The sequence below is a fragment of the Rhinolophus sinicus genome, linkage group LG04, assembly GCF_036562045.2.
Source record: "Rhinolophus sinicus isolate RSC01 linkage group LG04, ASM3656204v1, whole genome shotgun sequence".
NCBI classification, from domain to species: Eukaryota; Metazoa; Chordata; class Mammalia; order Chiroptera; family Rhinolophidae; genus Rhinolophus; species Rhinolophus sinicus.
This window is the reverse complement of record NC_133754.1, coordinates 75,800,915-75,823,382: the sequence shown is the minus strand read 5'-3', so window position 1 is coordinate 75,823,382 and position 22,468 is coordinate 75,800,915. Positions and strand designations below refer to the sequence as shown.

General features: G+C 34.3%; 1 protein-coding gene across 49 annotated transcripts in view; it reads right to left on the bottom strand.

Moving 5' to 3' along the window:
- The window catches only part of SORBS2 (sorbin and SH3 domain containing 2), a 312,617-nt gene that overhangs the window by 73,129 nt on the left and 217,020 nt on the right, over nt 1-22,468 (bottom strand). For 21 of the 49 annotated variants that reach the window (XM_019736081.2, XM_074329790.1, XM_019736082.2 and 18 more), the window contains 5 exons: nt 14,824-14,873; nt 9,934-10,026; nt 4,405-4,431; nt 4,053-4,177; nt 2,553-3,194 (listed from right to left, as the gene is read on the bottom strand). In XM_019736081.2, coding sequence (XP_019591640.2) covers nt 2,553-3,194; nt 4,053-4,177; nt 4,405-4,431; nt 9,934-10,026; nt 14,824-14,833 — 897 coding nt within the window. In that variant the 5' untranslated portion in view covers nt 14,834-14,873. The remainder of the gene's footprint in view (nt 1-2,552; nt 3,195-4,052; nt 4,178-4,404; nt 4,432-9,933; nt 10,027-14,823; nt 14,874-22,468) is intronic. The other 28 variants (XM_074329797.1, XM_074329805.1, XM_074329828.1 and 25 more) reach the window with 10 other exon arrangements.

Genomic DNA, 22,468 nt, shown 5'->3' with positions numbered 1-22,468 from the left:
TAAATTATCTGATTAATAAAACAGCTCTCTCTTTTTTTAAATATGGCAGAGAAGGCAAAGCATCAGTTTTAATTGCAAGCACTCTAAGGAAATACATTGAATTAGGTGCCAACTATACAGTACAGAAAAAGCATGAAAACATGAAGAAAAGGGATGTAATACATGGTCTTTTGTGTGTGTTTTTTGGAGATAAGACCAGTTTTCATATAGCACTGCACTATAATTTTGGATGGGCGCTTGAGAGTGTTGGCATAATGGGATTTTTTTTCCTTAGAAGTTTTAGTTTTCATCCTCGTGATAGTGAAATGCTGTCAGATTGTCTGTTAGTCAGCAGAATTAGTTTTCCCTTCACTAGAAAAATCTTTGTAGCATACCTACTGTCCCCTCCCTGAAAATGTCTTAGTTTTTTTTTTTTTTCTGACTTACAGATGTAATAAAGACTGATCAAACTAAAAACAACTAAATGGAAAGGGAATTTTGTTTCCTTTGCACCTATTGATTCTCTTTCTAGATTTCACTATAAGACACTAAAATAACCGAACTTTAAAATATCCTAGTGGTGCAAATGGTAACACCCATGTGTGAAAATGAAGTGAAAAAGAAAACCAGCCATGGATGATAGTTAGAACATACCCTAATTGGTTAGAACTACTGTTGGTTTTATTCTTAGGTAAAGGAGAAGGAAACCAAAGGAGAAAGAAAAGGTTTAATACTTCCAAGGCTATACAACCCAAGAGGCTAATCGTGGTGGAGGGGTTGTCTATAAAAGGGAAAGAGTGGACGGCCCCATTAAAGGTTTTGTAGCTATCCATTCTAAATTAAGTATGTCTGTTCACACGTCAAAATAAGCATCAACTTCATCCTGAGTGAATGAAACTCTGGAGCAAATTTTTCTCTTACTCCCCCACATCTCCAGAATAGAGGTTTTTGTAATGTTTGGTGTGGTGTGAGGTGTAAGATAGATAGCCAAAGGTATTATAGGATATTAATACAAGGATGGGGGTGAATTAAAGATAACTGTATAAACTTAGAAACCTTGCCTGGTAAAGATTTAAGTGGTACCATTTGTTGTTCTTGGCCAGCCATCATTTTCATAGCAGTTGATATCAAGCAGGCTATTGATCTCATAAAGTCATACTTAATTTTTTCCTCAGACTTTTAATTGAATGCTTTAAAAAAATTCACCATGTAAAAAAGGTCTTTCATGGTCATAGGTACCTTAAAAATCTGTTGAAAACTGTTGCTCTTCCTCTTAGGAGAAATGCACAACAGATTCATGTACGTACACATAAAATTTTGCATAAACTTTCGGGGTTCATAGATACTCTAAAGCACATCCTTCATCTAACAGATTAAGAAACTCTAACCTTGGATAAAAAGATTTCCTTTTCTATTTTAATGAGTATTTTTTTGTTATTTAAACATACACATTATAAATGTGATACTTTTTTACTGTCCGTGGTTTTAAAGTCTCTAGAATTAACTGACAGAAATCTTAGTTATCCAGAACTTAAAATGTTTTAGTGGTAAATTTTTATAACAATTGCAGATTTTGTTGGAAGTAAACTGACGGAAGTATGAAACTATAATAACTATAATACAACTTAGTATGTTAGAGTTTTGCTACAAATCTGGATGGAATTTAGTATAGAGTTGTCTTGGGTTGAGTAGTGTCGATGGAATTTCTCAAAATTATGTTGTTTCACTAAAGAGGTTTCCATATTAACATGAATCTCTTTGGTTTTGCTTTTGCTAAGTGAAAATTCTGTCAAATAATAAAAATTATGTAGAAGGATTTCAGTTATCTGCTCAAATGAGTTTTTTTTTTTCCTTTAAAATTAAAAGTAAAAAATCTAATGACTGTAATCCTCATGGGATTGGGTTGTTCATATCCTTTGGACTTGGAACATGTCAAAAGCTAAAGCATATTTCTTTAAACCACCATTGTTATGGGTAATATGATCAGTTTGTACAGCTTTGGATCTAGGAATGATCTTTATTGATTCATTTGTCTACCTATTTCACTTTTTAAAATTTCTCTCACCACCTCTTGATATGCTCACAATTTTGAGTCTTTTTATAAGTGCGTGTGCTTGTATGTGTATAACAGATGAAATGCCTCTAGTTGAGTCATACCACATTTAAGTTTTCATAGATAAAACTCTAAAGTTCAACAATTTATTGGTCATGCATACAAAAGCTTTGAACTATTTTGGGATGTAAATTGTATCCCGAAGTAAAAGTTTACATATATATAAAGTATATATATATATCTATATATAGTATATATATATATATATATATATATATATATATATATAGTGTATATATATATATATATAGAGAGAGAGAGAGAGAGAGAGAGAGAACTAAAAGAACCCTAGACATTTATTGATGAATTTAGTAGGGTTTTAAATAGGAAGATGGTTTCTTTCTCCTTTCCCTTCCTGATTGGGTACTAACAAAGCATTAGATTAAACAAGAAACCCAAAGCAAAGGAGTTAAGGTCTCTGCAGGACACCTGTGAGAAGAGATTGGAAAGTGTAATGTACCACCCGGCAGTCTGAAGACTGAGAGGCCGCAGCAACTGCAGATTTTTGTCTCTCTTGCTGAAGAGGTATCTTTGTAGTCTCTGGCGAAAGTTCAGGTAGCTGTTTGTGGCTTTCAGGATCGTGTCCTGACAGGGGAGCTATCTGAATGGAAAGAGATGCTGTGTGTATCTCAGGCACTGGGTTAGGGGGCGGTGAGTGGGGCCTTTTGACAAATGATGGTACATCAGCAGATTTGGGAAACTGTGGAGTATTAAAGGGCATGTTACTTCCTAGATCCTGGTTATGGATTAGTTTCAATGTAGAAATTCTCTGAGTTTGAGAATCTTGCATGTAGTCCTCTTGTAGAAATGGGCTACTCAGGTCAGCATTTGGTTCGGGACCTGTGCTGGAAGCTGCTGGTAGCAGATTAGTAATCTTTTGTGTGTATGACACAGTTGTGTTAGATTCTTCAGAATATACAATTGTCTGGCTGGCATCATCTTCATTAGAATTCATAGTTCCCTGAAGAGGTTTTTTATTAGTAAAGTACTTGATACAGGAGGGAATGTGTGTGTTAGTTACTAATTGGTCTAAAATGTCACCCTTTGTGTGATTGGTAATCAGGGAGCTACAAAAGCTCTCTTTTCTGGGTAGAAGGGATGCCTGGATTGCCAAGCATCCGGAGAAATAATGTTGAAGGAAAAACAGAGAGAAAGTCAAAAATTAGTCATTAAAGAAACCAGTGTTAACTCTACCCTTAAAGAAAGTAAAGCAATGTCATACCTTCTTACTATGCATTTTGTTGGCTAGACTGAATTATCATTTTTATTCCATTTAGGTTGTGTTTTACTTTATTATCAATAGCTGCCTCTAGGGGAAAATAGATTTTATAGAGAATACATTATAAAGTTCATCTCCTTCTACATTCTGGGAAATTGTGTTAAAAGTGAACATATGATCCCTTGCATATTTTTAGACCTTGAGGTATATAGAGAGGGTGCCAAAAAATGTATATGCATATTAAGATAACATCTCTTAAAATGTGTATACATTTTTTTTTTTTGGTGGTGTATTTAGTCACGTTGTGTCAATAACACATTTCATGCTTGCGGCACAATTTTGCTAATATCTTCAACACAGAGTTCCTTTACTTAATATAGTAGGCAGCAGCATAACTCATATTTATTAAGTATATAAAGGATTGCTAACCTCATAACTTTGAAGTCTAAATCATCAGCTGACAGCTTTTTAAGAACCAGAAAATATCCTAAACATTATGTTAGAAACTGACCTGCTTTTATCAGCTGAATCAGAAAAAAAAGAACCTGTTTAGAACTTAAGACTTGTCTTCTATATTGTACTCATAAACACAAGTCTGACAAGCAATACAAACACAAAAGCAAAAATATATTAAAAATAAAACATGTATCAAAATGTACACATTACTAGAAAAGAGGCTCTAAAGCAGTGGTCTAAAACTTTGCTTTAAAATACCACAGTAGACAGTGTGTTCAGGCTTACCTGAGTTGGTGATTTTTTTTCTTGTAGGCTTGGTCGAACGCTTCTAAAACCTTTTGCTGCAAGAGAGGAATATGTAGCATCTCCATTCAGTGTGTCTTGATTTCGATCATAGTAAGACCTCCAAGCTTTTATTAAGGGAACACAAATTGGATACAAAAATATCTACATTCACTTTTAACATTTTTTAAAATAAAATTTATTTCAAACATTGAAGTTTTCTTTTTAGAAATTTAGTTTAATATACATAACTGTATATGCAATTCAAGTTTATTATGAGGTTAATGATGTGGCTATGGATGTGTTTAAAAAAATTCATAACAAATGTAATGGTTATTCAGAATAGCTTTTTTACCTGAGTCTGGTGAGTGAGAATCACGTCCTGAAAGAAAAAGAAAGGTGGAAATTAATACAAGAATAAAGGAAATGAATAACCCAGTAAAGATCATTTGCCAAAGAACCACCAGCACTTTTTTGGCAACATTATTTCAGTTCTAAAACTCTGGGTACTTCAAATATACCAATGGGAAATTTGTACATTTATTTTCACTTCAATTAGAATGTTAGTCATAGTATCACTATAATATATAATTAACACATATATCAAACCTTAATTTTTCCCCTCAATAATATTGCAACCATATAGTTTCATCTTATTGCCAAAGTTGAATGTATGAATGTCTAAATATCAAATTAAAGCATGAAAAGGTATCGGGTTTGTAAACAATGAATGGTTCTCCTAGCATTGAATCAAACCCCCAGATCCTTAGCTTTCAATGCCCTCGTGTTACTAACCATATTCAACTCCCGTGTGAGATAGTGATCAACCTTTTTGTAGCTTGAATTTTTTTTCAATTTTAAGAAAATGTAAATGTGCCTACCACATTACGTGATATTTCAAATCATTCTCTAGACCTTGAGTGTTCTTATTGCCATTTAAAAATAATTTTATATTCAAATATGAAAGAACTGTTACAGTATAGTCCATTGTCTTGCAGTAAGCTATGGAAAACAAATTTCATTACTGAGAAATTGCTTTTAATAATTCATTCGGAAAGTGGCTCCATGACACATTTACTATCGTCAGTTTTATTGGACTTAGACATTCAAGAATCTTCTATAACTTATGCACATTTGAGGCAATCAATTTGTATTGCATGGGTCTATTATACCACACGGTTAATTTCTCCTAGAATCATCAAGCCTTAACTTTGGAAAGGACCTTAGGGGTCATTCAGCCTACCCTTCTGTCTTGGCCCTGGATTCCTTCCACATGTTCCCTGAGACCATTAATAAATTGCTGTTATTTCAGTGCATAATAGAACAGGACTCTTTTTTTTTCCCTTCTAATCTTTAAGGAATAGTTATTTTGCAATCTAAATACATGAGTTTGGAATGATAAAAATGACTTGAGAAATGTAAGCGTTTGAATTTAGACAAAATATTTGATATAGATTTTTTCCAAATCAAAGGAAGAAAAATAAATGTGAATCAGCACAGAGTACATTTGAATGACTCCAGCTCAGCTGAGTTACAGAAGACTAACAAATCTTCATTTTTTAATGCTAATTGCTAATTTAGTATGGATTTTAACTCCAGTTAATTCAAAATAAGAGTAATAAAATGGGTACTGTAAAGTAAAAGTAACTTTGAAGAGTTATATGTGAAATGTTTACCAGACTCTACTTGTAGGATTTGATAGGAGCAGACATGATTGAAATTCGCAGTCACTTAAATAATGATGAGGACTCTACAAACAGCGTAGCCCACAGAGCGATCATTAGAATTCTGCTTTGGGGCACTCAAGGAGAGATTTGATAACCACCTGTTTGCCACATACTGTTTGTGGACAAGGAGCAAGTTTGTGGACTTGGGGAAATGGCAATGAAAACAGAAGCAACATTAATAGTAATCATTATTATTTATGATACAATTATTTGCTTGAGAATAGGGATTTCATTTTACTCTTGGTTTGATAAAACTCAGCTCAGAAGGGTGTGTGGGTATGTGCTGGGGATGGAGGTGATAGGAGCCAGGTACTTGGAGGTTACTTGGAGGTATGAGGTACGAGAGGCATTGTAGGAAGAAGAGGGTATACTGAGAAGATTTGAGGGACCCTGTGAAATAAACTTCCTCTAACTGATAGTTTGTAGAGGGTTAGTTCTGCTTTTTCTTACTGGTGGCCACATTGGAGATTATGGATCATTGAGTGGGATGTTTATCCCACTAAACTGTAAGAATCAGAAGACAGTCATTTGAGGCTCAATGAGAGGCTCTCCTCTCCCCTCATGCTTGGCCCAGGGATTTCCAAATGAAACTGTACCTATGCTATAGGAAATATGACATATTAATCATGGGGAGATCTATTGAAAAACCCCGCTTAACATAGCAGACATGAATGTGTAGAATTATGAGAAAGGAGAAAAGAATAAAAACGGCCAAGGATGAAAACTTCAGGATGAACCCCTATTTTAATGAAGTTTATGTTAATGATTAAAGTCCACACATAAATGGGTGGTCTCTTAAGGATACTCAAGTGTCCAACGTTTCAGTTTCTTTAGAATAAATCCAATTATAGATATTAAAACACCCAATCGTGATTTGCTATTTTATTACAGCTCTTCAGAGGCACTGAAAGATAAATACCTTCCACATGGATATTGTGCACCATAATCCTTTTTAAATTTCATTTCTACCAGGCAAGCTTAGGAAAGGAAGGACAAGTGTGGTGGTTTGGAGCAGGTGACAGAAAACATGAAAGCATCCTGGATCCATGTTAAGAGAAGATAGGTGAAAAAAATCTTGAGAAGGTAAATGACTGACGTGGTAGATTCATGAGGAAAATGGTTTTGTCCAATATCTTGAACATTCTTCATGATCCTTGACTTGTGAAAAAAAACAGAGCTAGAATTCAGAGCCCTAAATTTCTAGTGTTCTTTATTTAGTAGATAGTCATTGCTTCTCTGAAAATTTAATGAGTAAATGGACAGATTTATCATTCCTTGGTTTAACACTGAGTATAAACAGGGTCTTTGAGAATTAAGAACTATAACTATTCTTCACTGGTACAATGAGCACTCTCTGTGTCCAGACAGAAGGTGGAGAACATCTGTCAGAAAAATTGCCCAGGTGTTCTGGGCTCAGTGTCCAAGACTGGACTGGACGGCCTCAGAGGTCCGTTCCAACTTTATGATTCCAACATTTCAATTCCTGTTAACTTATGTGCTATGTTAGACATTATAAATTGTACTTTCCTTGACAATTATGGTGATTTTAATTCTATAGCTCCTTTCTTTAGCGGGTTCAATTACTTTGCAAGAATTAATTTAAACATATTAATTAAATTTAAGTAAACTAATTGAATGCTTACTGTGTTTCTAAGTACTGTATAAGCCTTTTCAATCATGTTCTTCATTTACCCTCATTTAATCCTGACAAATCCTTGTGAGTCTGGGAAATGATTAATTGTTCAGAGAGGCAGGAAAATGACAAACTCTATTTTTTAATTTTTATTTTGAAAGGAAACAAGTGACAGACAGATGAATTTTCCTGAGTATAAAACACACAGGTGGTATTGGCAGGACTGTCTCTTGGCACAGTGGTTTGGTCACCACAGCGTACCATACTATCCTTATCAGTGTTACCTGAGACTGCCAAGTGATTTTGGTAAAATAAAATGTAATTTGAAAAGGCTTCTTGTATCTCTGTACTCATTGTTTTGGTTCTAGCTTAGTTTTAAAACATCAGTGTGTCCTGTGAATTATACAGTGGGACTCTACTTCTTGGAAATGGAAAAGGGAAAGACTGATTTAGGAGACAAATAGTTGATGACTAGCAGCTTATATTGACTTTCTGATCTGAGGGGTCAGAGAGGGAATCATAGAACCTTTTGTGGATGTGGTCTTTCACTTAAAGGCTGTGTTATTTTAACAATATCGAATGCAATAAATATTTATCAATCCCCTTCTGATTCACACAAAGGCACTGTGTCAAGTAAGTTCTTATGAAGGCTACCATCTAATGTGAAGGGCATAAAAAGAGGCTGATTTTTTTCTTCAAAATGTAAAGAAACTTCTTTTTAAAAGGGATCATACCTTACATGTCTAATTAATACAAAAGAGATTTATTTTCGATGTAACAATTAAGTCCAAAATTCAGGGGACTTCATTCTCTAGAAATCTTATTCTCAGTGATATAAAATTTGCCATGACCCACAGCCACTACACACTGAAGTTTATTTCATATTCCTGACGTAGTAAATGTTTTCTATTATTTTGAATCTTAAGCATTAAATATTTTCTATTAAACTGAGTGATGTGAAATTGCTGATATTCTAGTGGTGACTCTCCAAAATGGCAATCTCTAGTTTACTCTAATATTATTCCTTTAGTGGTTACTTGTATAAATAACAGCAATTTGGCATTGTTAAATCAATGCCACATTCCCTAGCACATGCATCAGTCAGTGGTCCACATCTGAGTAGCCTCGGCTACAATTTTACTTGGTTGAAATGTCAATGATATTCATGGTATAGGCATTTCAATGACCTGATAGCCCTGGACTTTATTTTATTTCTTTTCTTATTTCCCTTCATGCACATTTCCCTTAGGTATCCCATGTAAACACATTTGTAGTTTTTCTAACATTTTTTCATGTTCATACACACATGAGCAAACATGTACAAATGCATCTATATATAAAGAGAGAGAACGGTTCTTTGTAGTAAATCTGAAATTGTACTACATACATTGCAATAAAACTTGCATTTTGTTAATATATTATTGAACCACCTGACCCCATATTTAAATTTGGACGTTGAAATCCACTTGTGGATTGGAGAGTGGTGGGCAGGACTAGGATTCTCCACAGAAGCTTGTTTTTCCTCAACAAAGCTGAGTAGTTTAGGACCAAGTGACTTTAAAGCCAAGGGCTTCTTGAACTAACTACTAAATGTATGTATATAAAAGATACTGACGTGCATGGTGAGAATTAAAATTATTTAAACACTTCCCATCCCTTTCCCATTTCTGCTCCAAAACCCACAAGTATAAACAAAAAACAAGAAACCCCCAAGTAACCAACGGTCAAACCAACCAACCAACCAGTCACCGAAAGGTATATTTCCATGTCTAGAGACACTGGGGTTGCTGGGCTTACTTTGATTTTCCACGGCAGTATCCCTGTCTTAGTGTAGAACTTGTTTACAATTTTAGGTAAGTCATGACATACATTTGTTATAGAGATACCCACCTCAGCAGACGCTGGAATATCACACTTCCGATTACTTCTAGAGTATATTTACATATGTGGCTATGTATTAATCTTAACTGGGCCAAGATGTTTAAAAATATATATTAGAAGGATCTTTGCTGACAGGATTAAAGGTCTTTTTCAAAATTAATTATCTATTATTCTGTTTGCAACTGTTGGCGAAGAAATGAATTAATAGATTCAGTTTCCTACAAATTCCTCTTCCTGACCCCCAGGCCCTCACCTCCCAACAGTTTTTAGGTAAAAAACAACAAAAGCACCTATGAATTATCTTGATTAAATATTACATTGCTTCAGTTCATGAGATACAAAAACTTAAATAGTTATTAACACTTACAGTTACTCAACACATTTTTGGCAAGTGACTTGTTTTTAATTAGATTTTCAAAATGTTTTCTACACGATATCAGTTTCCTTTGGCTTTTTTATTTTTAGAACAAGAACAGTCAGAAGGGAGAGGAGCTATTCTTGAGGCGAGAAAAATAAGAACTTGTGGGACATTAAAAAGGTATTTACAGCTACTTTCTTCATCCAAACAGGATAATTCTGGAAAGAGAGAAAGGTCAGGTAAAGCCATTCAAGTGTGACATTCTGTGAGTTAGTGATATTATACCTGCAGTCAATAGGTTTGGAGAACTCTGAACTCTCTTCACAGATGTTAATGTAACAGACATGGCAGCACGTTTGCGAGCACACCCACCGCTATCTGGAAGCAAAAAAATGACATAGCAGAGGCCACAGCAAGGAGAAAGCACATGCAATATCATGCATTTTAAGTGAAATGTGCCAGACATCCATGAGAAAGATGAACAGTCAGAATTAGTAATCATGGAAGCCATGTGCAAAGTTTACAACCACCCCAAACTAAAAACAAAACAAAACAAAACAAAACAAAACACCAGGAGTCTGTCTTTAAAATAGATGCCAATGCTTTAGTTAAAAATCAGATTTTGTTCTTAACATTTTATGGTTTTTCTTTAATGAAAACATAAGTATAAAACTCATCTTTGTTTATACCATTTAAATTCAATTATTACATTTATAAGCAGTGTTTTGCTTTTAGAGTTATGGATAACCATATTTCAGTATTCACAGCTATAGTATAATATACTTTTGTATCCATCATTAGATTTTACTGTATTCTAGCTATTATGGTTCCTGAAGGTAGCTTAAAGCACCTCTTGAAGTAAGTTATTAACTGATATAGACATGATATATTTGATATACAGGATTTATAAAGAAACATAGAGCATTAAGGAAAGTCTGTGTCTTCACACAGTTATTATTAGTCATGGAAATAATTAGCCTAATTGAAATAAAAGACAATATAGATATATACAGTATTGAAATGACCATGTTTAAAAAGTTAATTTGTTTTATACTTTTGAACAATATATATCTGAGGATCTGTATATTTACACTTATACAAATCACAACATGAAGCAAAATAACTGAAAATGTACCAACTACTGTAATGTAATATAAGTTTAGAGTAGCAAGACTTCTAAAATTGGAAGGTTTGTGTTCTATTTATGAACAGATTCCAATTCTATTCCCACATTCCTTTGTGTACGGAATGTACAATAAATGGTTTTGCTCATTCCTCTGGAACCAAAACAACTTAAAATTAATTCTTATGGAAAGTTATAACAAGAAAGACAAATAATATAACCACCAATATGATAACATAATCATTACATATTGCCACATGCTATTCTCATATTTGTTTCCTTTTCTTTATTTTTTAAGGAAAAGTATCCACTTTGTTTATTAGATATGAGGGAATTTAAAAATGCTTGGAAGTATGACTTGAATTAATTATTGGTAAAATCACAAATAGTAAGGGCAGTAGACCTTAAAATTGGTAGAATGATTCTCATATCAAAATATAACTTCATAAATATGTTTAAAATAACAATTTTCTGATGCATCTAATAATTAAAATGACTTGAAACAACATAAGTAAGTAGGTCAAATAAATCAAAGACTATAATTCAAAGACCAAACATAGAAAGACATAAATGGTGGAAACATACAACTAAAGATATCTTCCGGAGAGGCACAGTTTGCTAATAGAATGTTAGCAAACTCTGCAAACTGAAAATAGCCATGAGGGATGGGTGTTTCTGATAAAATGGAAGTAATGTTATTGAATATGTGGTATATAGCAATCGATGGTCCAAAGGATTGTGTAATCAAGGGTGTTGAAAGTGTAAACTGATGGCTCTCCAAGAGGTTGTATTTTCTAGTTCTTTTAATTCTGAACATCTAACAACAAGCAGAGAAATGAAAAGGGAAAATTTTATTTAATAGAATGAGGAGATCCAGTGTCAGTGGTGAAACCCCTGGTTCCCAAACTGTGTGTTGAGATGCCCTAGGCTACCTCAGTGGATTTACAAGGGTTTTGGGGGATACTTTACATTTTTGAGGAAAACACAGTGTTATCTATCAGACACTGCGTGAACTGCTAACCTGAGGTAGTTCCCAGTTTCAACATAATAGATTGTGCTACCTTTCTTTACATGATATGACATCTTTGAAAAGTTGATTGCTGTGATAAAAGACAAGTACCCTGTGAAAATAATTTGGGACCAGTAAATGAGAGCGGTGATGTACAATCTAATTCCAAGGTCTGAGAAGTTTTGTGGTGCCCAATAAGCACACACATTCCGTTAGTAAGTAACTGTGGTTACAAAGAATGAAATAAAATGATTACTTTTTTTCAATTTAAGTGTATAATTTTTAAAATTGTTTCTGAGTTGACACAGCATAAGTACTTATTAAGTTGTTTGCGCCTAACTACTTAAAAAATGGAACTATCAGGTATTTCTTTTGGCTTGAGAGTGCAGTAAAAAATTACTGAGATATCTTGGCACTGTAACCAGAGAGAGTGTGGGAACCTCTGGGTTAAATAATTTCTGCCAAGTAACGCTAAGATCTAGATGAAGTGAATGGAGAATCTGTCTTCATTAACAGTTTTAATAAAGAGTTTAATTTGAAAAGTTGAGGCATTTGTGAAATTGCTGGAACGGAAAAATCTATTATATTCTGTTTCTACTTATGTGTTGATACTTTCTGCTATTTCTTGAAAATATTTTTAATATCTCAAAATGAGGATGCGGTCTTGCCTACTCAGGTCATCCTGAAGAATCCTAATGCTACTCTCCCCTTCACACTCATTAATAACCTGCAGGGCCACAGGTCATTAATGACTTTGCACCGTCTTCCCCCCAGCTGCACTCATGGGGAAATCACATTCATGAATTATTTGATGTCTTTCTCGCTTTGCTTTCTTTCATAGCTAAGATTTGCCTTAGAAAATAATGGGTCACAAATTCTAAGGGTGGAAATATAGCATGTTTTATACATTTTGATAGATCATTTAGATACTTTAGTGTGAAAACGGAATTAAATTTCACATTTCTCTTGGCTTGTTTATTATGTATTTGACTAAAACAGAAATATTTTTTAAAATAATCTTTTTTTTTAACATTAGTGACTGACACATGGATATTTAAATGATAATATATAGCTTTAATGATTGATAGGTAGATAATGAAGACTAATTTTATTATTAGATATTTAAGCACTAATTTCTACCTCATTTTGTAGCTACAGTAACAATGCTTTCTGCAACTTCCTTCAGATTTTATATATACATATATATATGCACACACACACACATATATATTTAAAAGTGGTATGTTTTTATAGCAACATTAGTATTACTTTGGAATTTTAAACAGAGAGTTCTAGTCACTTCTAATCAATTTTGTATGTGTAAGTTTGAATATCATATTGTACATGCATATGTTTGTGTAAGTTCACTTATACAAGCAAAATAACTATGCAAATATATTTTATAGAGTCAAGCTCACTCCTTTTAAATGAGAGGATACTTTAGAGGGTTATATTCATGCTGCTATAGCAGTAACTTGGCTCCAGTATCCCAGAGCCCTAACCAAATTTACAAATTTCTATGTGCCTACCTCGCCATTAGGGACTAGATTCTATGAGTAGGAACATTGATTATTTAATGCATTGTACATGGAATATGGGGTCTTTAGTATAATCACATATTATACCTCTGTCCTAATAGGGTTAGAATACATGGGAAAATCAGCACTCTACAAAATGAAGGATATTGGGATGTTATGTTCAACTTAAGTCTATGAGAAGAGGCCTCAGAACAATTAGTAAATGTAACTTCCTCACGTGGACATCCTGCTGGAGTGAATTTGCAGTTTCACAACATGACTTATCCTAGTTCATCTGTGGGCTCTCTATTCCATTTGCTTCCTTCAGTCTCCTTCTCCTAGGAATATTTCTTCTTTCATTTCTCATGTCTAATTCCCACACCTCCACTGGCCCAAATGCCTTTACTTGGTTCATTTCCAGGGTTATAATTTCTCTTGAATTGTGAGCCTTTCTTGTATATTTTGACTGTCTCCAGTATCTTCATCTTGCCTGTTGCTCTATACATCTATGGGCTGACTACATCCTCAGGGGCCAGCTGACCGTGAGTTCTGAAGTCAGAGCAGGTTTCTGCTAAGGCGCAGCCACAGAATCATGGACAATGGGGGCATGTCTCTACACCTGATCTGGGGATTAGATACTGGTTCTCACCAGTGGTCGCTAATCCTCCCTTGGCACTTAGATAGCAAGAGACAGAAAAAGTCAACCAGCTGGATGTGAGAAAATATCTTGGTCCATCCTTTCTCCTTTGCCATGGGGTGCCTGGCTAAAACAACCTTCTAGTGATTGCTTGCAGATAGGAAACAGTATTTTTTTAAACACAGTTATAAAATGTCAATGAGAAAGTTGTTTTCCAGAATTACTTAATACTGAATATAAAGATTTCAGGGGGAAAAAGGTGAAAATAGATGCTAACCTATTTCTATACGGAAAAGAATTCATGTGTACATAGCATGTATCACAACCACTCTTACAATTCATCTGTATACAATACAGAGCTCAGAGGCATCAATGCTGCTAAGCTATTTCAAGATACTGTTCTCACATCTAATAATATAATGCTTATGACTTTATGTGTATTATGTCTGAGGATTAATTAAGCTGATTTCAGATGAAGCTTTGGCACTCTATTTGCTGACTTTGTCAACATAAAGGGTTTACAGAAGGGGGAACTTGAAATATTTTCTATTAGAGCAACTTGCCTTTGAATTTAGCCTATTCTAAGAGGGATTTCAAACACATGTATGCAAATGACAGACTACCCCTTCCTAGGGTTTGTAGGAGTTAATTTCAAGATATGATTACAGAAAAAGGGAGTGAAAATAGAGAAAACTGAAAATTCTACTTTCGATTGCTAGAAGATTAGAGGACAAAGACAAAGAAATCAAGGAATGAATTTAGACTGTCAATCTAATCAGAAACTCAGTATCACATTTAGGATCAGCAGAGGGCTAAACTAATGATTTAGGGCCAAGATGATTTTTAGAGAGCAAGGCTGAAAAGTTTAAAACTAACAGAGACAGCATACCTGTATTCATTTTGACCTTGGAGGGTTTGTTATTAAAGTCTTCAGTTTTCCTGTAGAAAAAAAATGATGTATTAATTTGTTCACTAGCATGTGAAACAAAATATCATGAAAGCGTGATTTGTTTTTGGTGTACCTGTGAGTTAATATCACATATCCCTCATCTTATTTAAATCAGAGTTTAAATAAGGTGGGCAGAATCTATAATTCAAGTTAAATTTCAATTATTGGTCCTATGATTAGAAACATAAACTTATGGTTTTATTCAATGGTGACCGTTAATGGATAAAAATGGAGAGAAGGTCTCATTTAACAATTTAAGTTTCTTTCACAAACATTTATTCTAAGAGATTTTTTGTTCTTTAAGCCTGAAAGGATCATTGGTCATTAAGCGTCCTATTCTAGAACTTTAAAAGGTACCCTGGAACTTTGAAATCATTACTTTACGTTATTCAATTTATTATATTCAATTTATTACTGGGTTGATTTATTACCAGGGAATATTTAATGTATTGAATATATATTTTGAACAGTCAAAGAATATGAGATTCATCTATTTCTTTTTATATGATGTAGGAAATAAAGGGTTACTACAAAACCCATTTCTGTTTCAGTATCAGCTACTGTGCTTTTTCCCAATGAAGAGTTTGATGTGTAACAGTTGAGTTTAATTCATTAGAAATGGTTGGCGGATTGGTGCTTATCGTGGGGAAAAGTTTTTTTAATACTGTGTATTATTTTATGATGTGGAATATGACTTAGTTCTTTCCCTGGCGTATTGTCTTAGCCCATTTTACAAGTTTCTGATTTATATATACCCTAAGACTAAAGAGGAAAGACATGCTCTCACAGGAAGCAAATCTTAAGAATGTGAGAGCTCTCTGAAAGACGTTTACCCCAGACACACTGTCTTTGCTCCTGGGTAGGCCCTATTATTGGCTGAACATGAACTTCCCTAATACCACACACTGAGTTTCCATGTATGTTAGCACTCTAACATCTGATAATTTAAAAAACGTATTTATGCCGTATGGACGAATGGGGATAAGGCTGAAATGAAATCATCTGTCATGATTTGTCAAGAAAAACTTTCAATAAATATACTTTCCTTCAGTCTCTATAAAGAGCATTGAAAGAGCTTCCTGGCTTGCCTTTGTCAGCCAGCATTCTTGCCTTCTCTGCCTTTTGGACTATTTCTCCTGTCTTCATGTGTTCTGCTCTATTCATCATCTATCATTTTCTTACAATATGGCCATTGACGTTCTCCTCTGATAGAAAGCTGGGTTTTCTTCATTACTGCTGTGAAATTCTAATAATAAAATCAAAATGCAAACACCAGCTAAATATAATGATACCTATAGTCTCTCCCAGGGTTGGGGAAGAAATGGTGAAATAAAATAGCATGAAAAAATACACTTAAATGATATGAGATATAATTATGAACCAAGAGGAAAACATTTCATTTTATTTTTTGACTAAACTGAATTATGAACAGCTTGGTACTCAGCAAATACTGCAATGAACATACAGAATGGATATAATCACAGTACTGATATTCATCCCGTTTTATTTTTTAGAGCTATAAACTGAAATCAATACAGGTGATATTCTCGTTTTGTAGTGTTTTGGGATCACCTGGTTGTGTTATTCAGTGTCATATTCTTACCTAGAGCTGCCACATCCTGTACCATGATGTTACAGGGAATTTTACAGTAAAAATTCACAGGCCAATTGACTTTAAAATGGAATTGGGGTAAACAGTACTATGATGAATTTTATCCCTTATTTTTCAGTGCATACAAACAAATAGACACATTCCCCCACCCCCACCCTTACTTCCCCCTGTTTTGTCAGAAGACACAAAAACATGTGGCACATTGCTAAGAAACTCTGCTCGGTAGTTTTAATACCACCTGTACTGAAGAGATGCCAGGGAAGAAGGCGGTGGTCAGTGCAGGAGCCTTGAGAAAGCGCCATCAAACTATTTATTTTAATCTCCCAGTAGCAAAACTCTTAATATGTTAACCTTAAATGGACAAAATAAATGGAAAAGAAAAGCCTCAGGGGATGTCTGTGACCAAGGCTGAGGGAACTGCTAAAACAAGAAGGGATAAACAGTCTCCAGAAAAATGAGGACCATAAGGACATTCCCCCAAATTCTACTGTATCCTTCCTTTTCAGAACACGATGTTTAAAATTGTTTTAAGTTTTAAAACTGAATGACAAAGAGTGTTTGCGCTGGAACAATACTGACTGATACAGAATACATCAAACAGAAGGAAGGTTATCGATCAGAGTACAAAACCTGTTAATCAAAAATAATAACGCTTTGTTACCAAGTTAGAGAACGGTCACCATTTGTTGTTTGACTTCAGCTGAAATATTTACGAAATATCTGACACTCAAAAAGCAAAATAGGATTAGCAGGAACAAAGAAAGGCGCCACGAATCCTTGAGCTTTTCATCTTTAAAGTGGTGTATCCTATTACTTATAAATGTAATTTGTGAGGTTTTTTTTAGACGTTGCATTGTTTTAGATGTCAAAATGTGAAATGACTAACTTCCTAATCAGGCAAGACATTTCCCAAGTTGTTAAAAGAAGAGCCATAGTGATTGAGCCCTCCAGAAGAACCTGAAACCGGAAGGCTTCTTGGGTGACTAATAAAAATGCAAGATTTTATTTCCATTATTTGTACTAAAGCCATTAATGAATCCACGACTGAGAACTCTCTTTAGACAACTTAAACTAAAGCGAATCTAATCTCTTTTGTTCTGTTCTGAAAAAGTGTCTTTGAGTGTACTTACATAACAAGCACAGATTATTCTGGAAAGCATCAAATTCCTAGAGTGTTTGCATCCTACTACAAGAGACAGTATTTCAAGTATTCTTTTAAATTGGAATTGAACCAGGGCCAAGACAATGAAAACTGACTATAAAATGAGGCCTTGAACCTCAGCAGATAGTCCACAGAGCAAAGAACTCCCTGCATTAGTGCGTCAAAATGATTGTCAACAGGGGGTGTGGAGCTGCATGTACTTAAATGCAGTTCTTGCCAAAGTTTTATATAAAAGGCAACTTGATATGTATTCTATAGTAATTTGTATTTGGCTTTTGTCTGGGTCAGAGCAGCTTCGTTCCCAATACACATACGGCAATAGATTGTTGTTCATGCACAGGCAACAATTTGATGTTGTGTCTACAGTCTTAATTCTGCTTGAATTTCTTTAGATTATCAGACATCCCATTGTATCCTATGGTTCAGTGCAGACTTTTATCCCCAACACGCATTTGACAGTAGATTGGGTAATTTAACTTTTGAATGCTAATCTTGTAATTCCGCTTGAATTCTTTTGATTATCAGGCCTCCCATTCTGAAGAGGAGCAAAGGCAAATCCTTTCCTCAGTTTTGGCCAAGAATTCTGTGAAAGTCATTTTCTTTTTGTAGACTTGAATTTAAGTATCAAGGCCATCTAAAAAATGACAGGACTAAATTTTAGTTCAGTTAATGTGAGAAGTTGCCCAAAAGATTTTTCATGGAATAATTTTAATCCAAAAATTGCAAAGGTTATTTTGAAATTAATTTATTCACAGTTCATATATTAGTCCGCAGAAAGGACATAGTCTAAATGGTAAGAAAACATTGAGGGATGTTAGATTCTTTTTAGAGCTATATTTTAAACGTAAGAATTTAAAAAATGATATTAGGTTGGTGCAAAAGTAATTGCAGTTTTTACAATTATTTTTAACCTTTTAAACCACAATTACTTTTGCATGAACCTAAAATTAAGGTTATGCACCAGATTTTAACCTGAATTTACTTTGAAATGGGATCACGTGTACCACTGTTTCTGGATAAATTACCCTGAGTGGTCAACGCATTTCTCTCTCTTGTTCTCTCTTTCTCTCTCTTTTTCTCTCTCTCCCTCTCTCCCTCTCAGACTGGTAGAAGTATTCCTAAATGCCAAATGATTTCACTTTTTAATTATAGTCAAATGATTTAGTTTAGGTTGATGACATTTATTTTTATTTATCTTTTCTAATACTATATCAAATATGCTGCTTTGAAATTTTCACAGGAAATACTCCAAGTAGCTCTACAGTCCCTGAGTTTAAAAACCGAAGAATCCACTGAAACCCCTTTTCTGAACGATTTCTCTGAATCGACAGCCAGCATATGAGGCTGCTGCCAACTCAGAGACACATTTGCCTCTGAGTATGTAGTACAAAGCATCAAAGTCCACAGTGAGGGCATAGTTATCCATGCTCAGCCTCCACATAAGAATTTTAAATTCCTCCCACCATTCCTGAGCTAGTGGTGCCTGAAGATGGGCCCTTAGTATTCAGGAGCCAAATTATCCACAGCATTTATGCATGAATGCTGGGCTCAGAACATATTCACCATCATTTCTAGGGTAAGAAGAAATCACCATGAATAGTGAAGAACAAAAGCACACAACACCACTAATTATTTTCATAAGAATATACAAAGTATTCTTTTTCATTGTACCAAATTTCCTGATACCTGGAAAAATTTCCTGAAGAATAGCACCACATGTTTTCCAAGGAAACTAGCAATTTTCCTTTTGAGTCTTTACAAATGCAAACTAGTCAAAATACTTACAGATTTTCCTTAAAGACTATACTGGTTAGAAGAAGTTAATTACCTGGTAGATGGTTCTCCTTCTGATGATTTTCCAAAGTCTGTGAATCAGTCTCTTATTTAACTATAAAGGAATTCTGACTTCTTTACATATTAAATGGTATTGACATTTCATATTGCTCTAGTATCTTAATTTCATGGTATCCTTTACTTTTAAATTGTAATACTTAAGGATGATTATAGGATACGAGTAAATACTTACAAATGAATCTTTTAGTCTAAGACAAAGGCATTTGTGTAACTTGATAGTACAGTACTAGAAAAAATCTACTGGCTTTTATTATGTAAATCAAAAGCCAAATTGATTACTAATGAAAATAAATCAGAGACCTAATTGGGGTCTGCTGATTCAGGAACATTATCAGAGACATGTGAGGAATCAGAGTACAGGAACACATACTACAGGTGAACTGAATAGTGTTGGAAGGATAGGTGGTGGAGTCAGGTAGGCTTGGATTCAAATCCCAATTCTGCCATATCCAGCCATCTAAACGATTTATACCAGTATCATTGTCATCTTCTTGAGCAGTAGCAACAGCAGCAGGATCAAACCTATTCCCCTCCCCCACCGCAGCAAACCATCCCCAATCCAGGCACACTGGCACCTTTCCCATTCACTAATATTTCAAGTAGTTTGAGGTAGATCTTCACCTTGGATTGAGTCTTGAGAAAATAATCTAGACTTTCCTGAAAATACATGGGGCATTATTTTATTGCTTTACATTGAAATGTGCAATTATGGTTTATTAGGTTGATTTGTATGTATTTTCCCATCTTCCAACGATCCCACCCTCAACTTAACATAGGAATTGAAATTCTGCTTTCTAGGCAGAATTCTTCCTTCAACAGAGCCTTCTTATGGCTGAGGTTTCCCTCCTCTACCCCACATTTCAGTGAACAAGAAGAGACAGACCTAAAGAAATACTTGAATCAAACACTTGTCTCCTAGCCCAGCTAAATCAATGCTACTGAACCTAAAGGAAAGTGACACTAAAAGGTTGTGACAATTAGCCTTTTAAAAAACCCTTTTCATTGCCTTTGACAGCTTATAGCTTAAGGTGATCGCTGGAGGAAAGAGATGTCTATAAAATGTCACATAAAGAATTGTGACAAATTGCAGAGTGATAACATCATGATATTAACCATTCCTGTTTATTTTGCTAAGTGAAAGTATCTCCCTTTCTTTCCACCATTGTACAGAGTTCCACAAATTTCAATTTTGAGGAGCAATCTTTGATCATTTAAAAGAACTATTTACTTCTTCCTTTCTGATTTGGAAGTAAAACTCTCTCTATTTGTAGAGGACATGATACATATAGCAAACCCTAAAGATTCCACCAAAAAACCCCCAAAACTGTTAGAACTAATAAACTAGTTCAGTGAAGTTGCAGAATGAAAAAAAAATCAATATGGAAAAAAAACACCAGTTTCATTTTTATACACTAATAATGAAATATCAGAAAGAGAAATTAATAAAACAATCCCATTTACGATTGCATCATAAAATACTTAGGAGTAACTGTAATCAAAGTGAAAGATCTGTACACTGAAAACTATAAGACACTGATGAAAGAAATGGAAGAAGGCACAAATAAGTGGAAAGATAGACCATGCTCATGGATTAGAATAATTAACATTGTTAAAATGTACCACAAAATAATCTTCAAATTTAATACAGTTCTTATCAAAATTCCAAAGGCATTTTTCACAGAAATAGAACAAACAATCCTAAAATTTGTATAGAACCACAAAAGATCCCGAATAGCCAAAGCAATCTTGGGAAAAAAGAACAAAGCTGGAACCATCAAATTTCCTGATTTACACTATACTACAAAGCTACTGGTATAGTAAACAAACAGTATGGTGTTGACATAAAAAACAGACACATAGACCAATGAAACAGAATAGAGACACTAGAAATAAACACATGTATATCTGGTCAATTAATTTACAAGGAGGGAACCAAGAATATACAATAGAGAAAGGATAATATCTTCAATAAATATGCTGGGAAAACTAGACAGGCACATATAAAATAATAAAACTAAATGCCATGTAACCATATACGAAAGTCAACTAAAAATGGATTAATTAAAGACCTGAACATAAGATCTAAAACCATAAATTCCTAGAAGACAACATAGGGGGTAAGTTCCTTGACATAGAACTTGGTGATGATTTCTTGGATTTGACAACAAAAGCAAGGCAACAAAAGCAAAAATAAACAGTGGGAGTACATCAAACTAAAAACTTCTGCACAGCAAAAGAAACCATCAACAAAAGGAAAAGGCAGCCTACAGAATCGGAGAAAATATTTGCAAATTATATATCTGATAAAGGGTTAATATCCAAAATATATAAAGAACTCATAGAACCCGACAGCAAAACAAAACAAAATGAACAAAAACGAACAAAAAAATTTGATTAAAAAAATGGAGAGAGGAACTGAATAGACATTTTTCCCAAAGAAGACATACAGATGGTTAACAGGTACATGAAAAGGTGTTCAACATAACTAATCATCAGGGAAATGCAAATTAAAACCACAATGAGATATTGCCTCACACCTGTTAGAACGGCTATCATCAAAAAGCCAAGAGATAACAAATGTTGGTCAGAATGTTGAGAAAAGGGAACCCTTGTACACTGTTGGTGGGAATATACTGATTAGCCACTATGGAAAACAATATAAAGGTTCTCAATAATAAGAAAATAGAACTAAAATATAATCCAGCAATCCCACTTCAGGGTATATAACCGAAGGAAATTAAAACAGGATCTCAAAGAGATACCGACATCCCCATGTTCACTGCACCATTATTCACAATAGCCATGATATGGAATCAACCTAAGTGTCCATCAACTGATAAATGGATAAAGAAGATGTGAGATTTTATATATATATATAATTTCTTTCTCATGGCTGAGTAATATTCTAAGATATATATATATCTTAGAATATTACTCAGCCATGAGAAAGAAGGAAA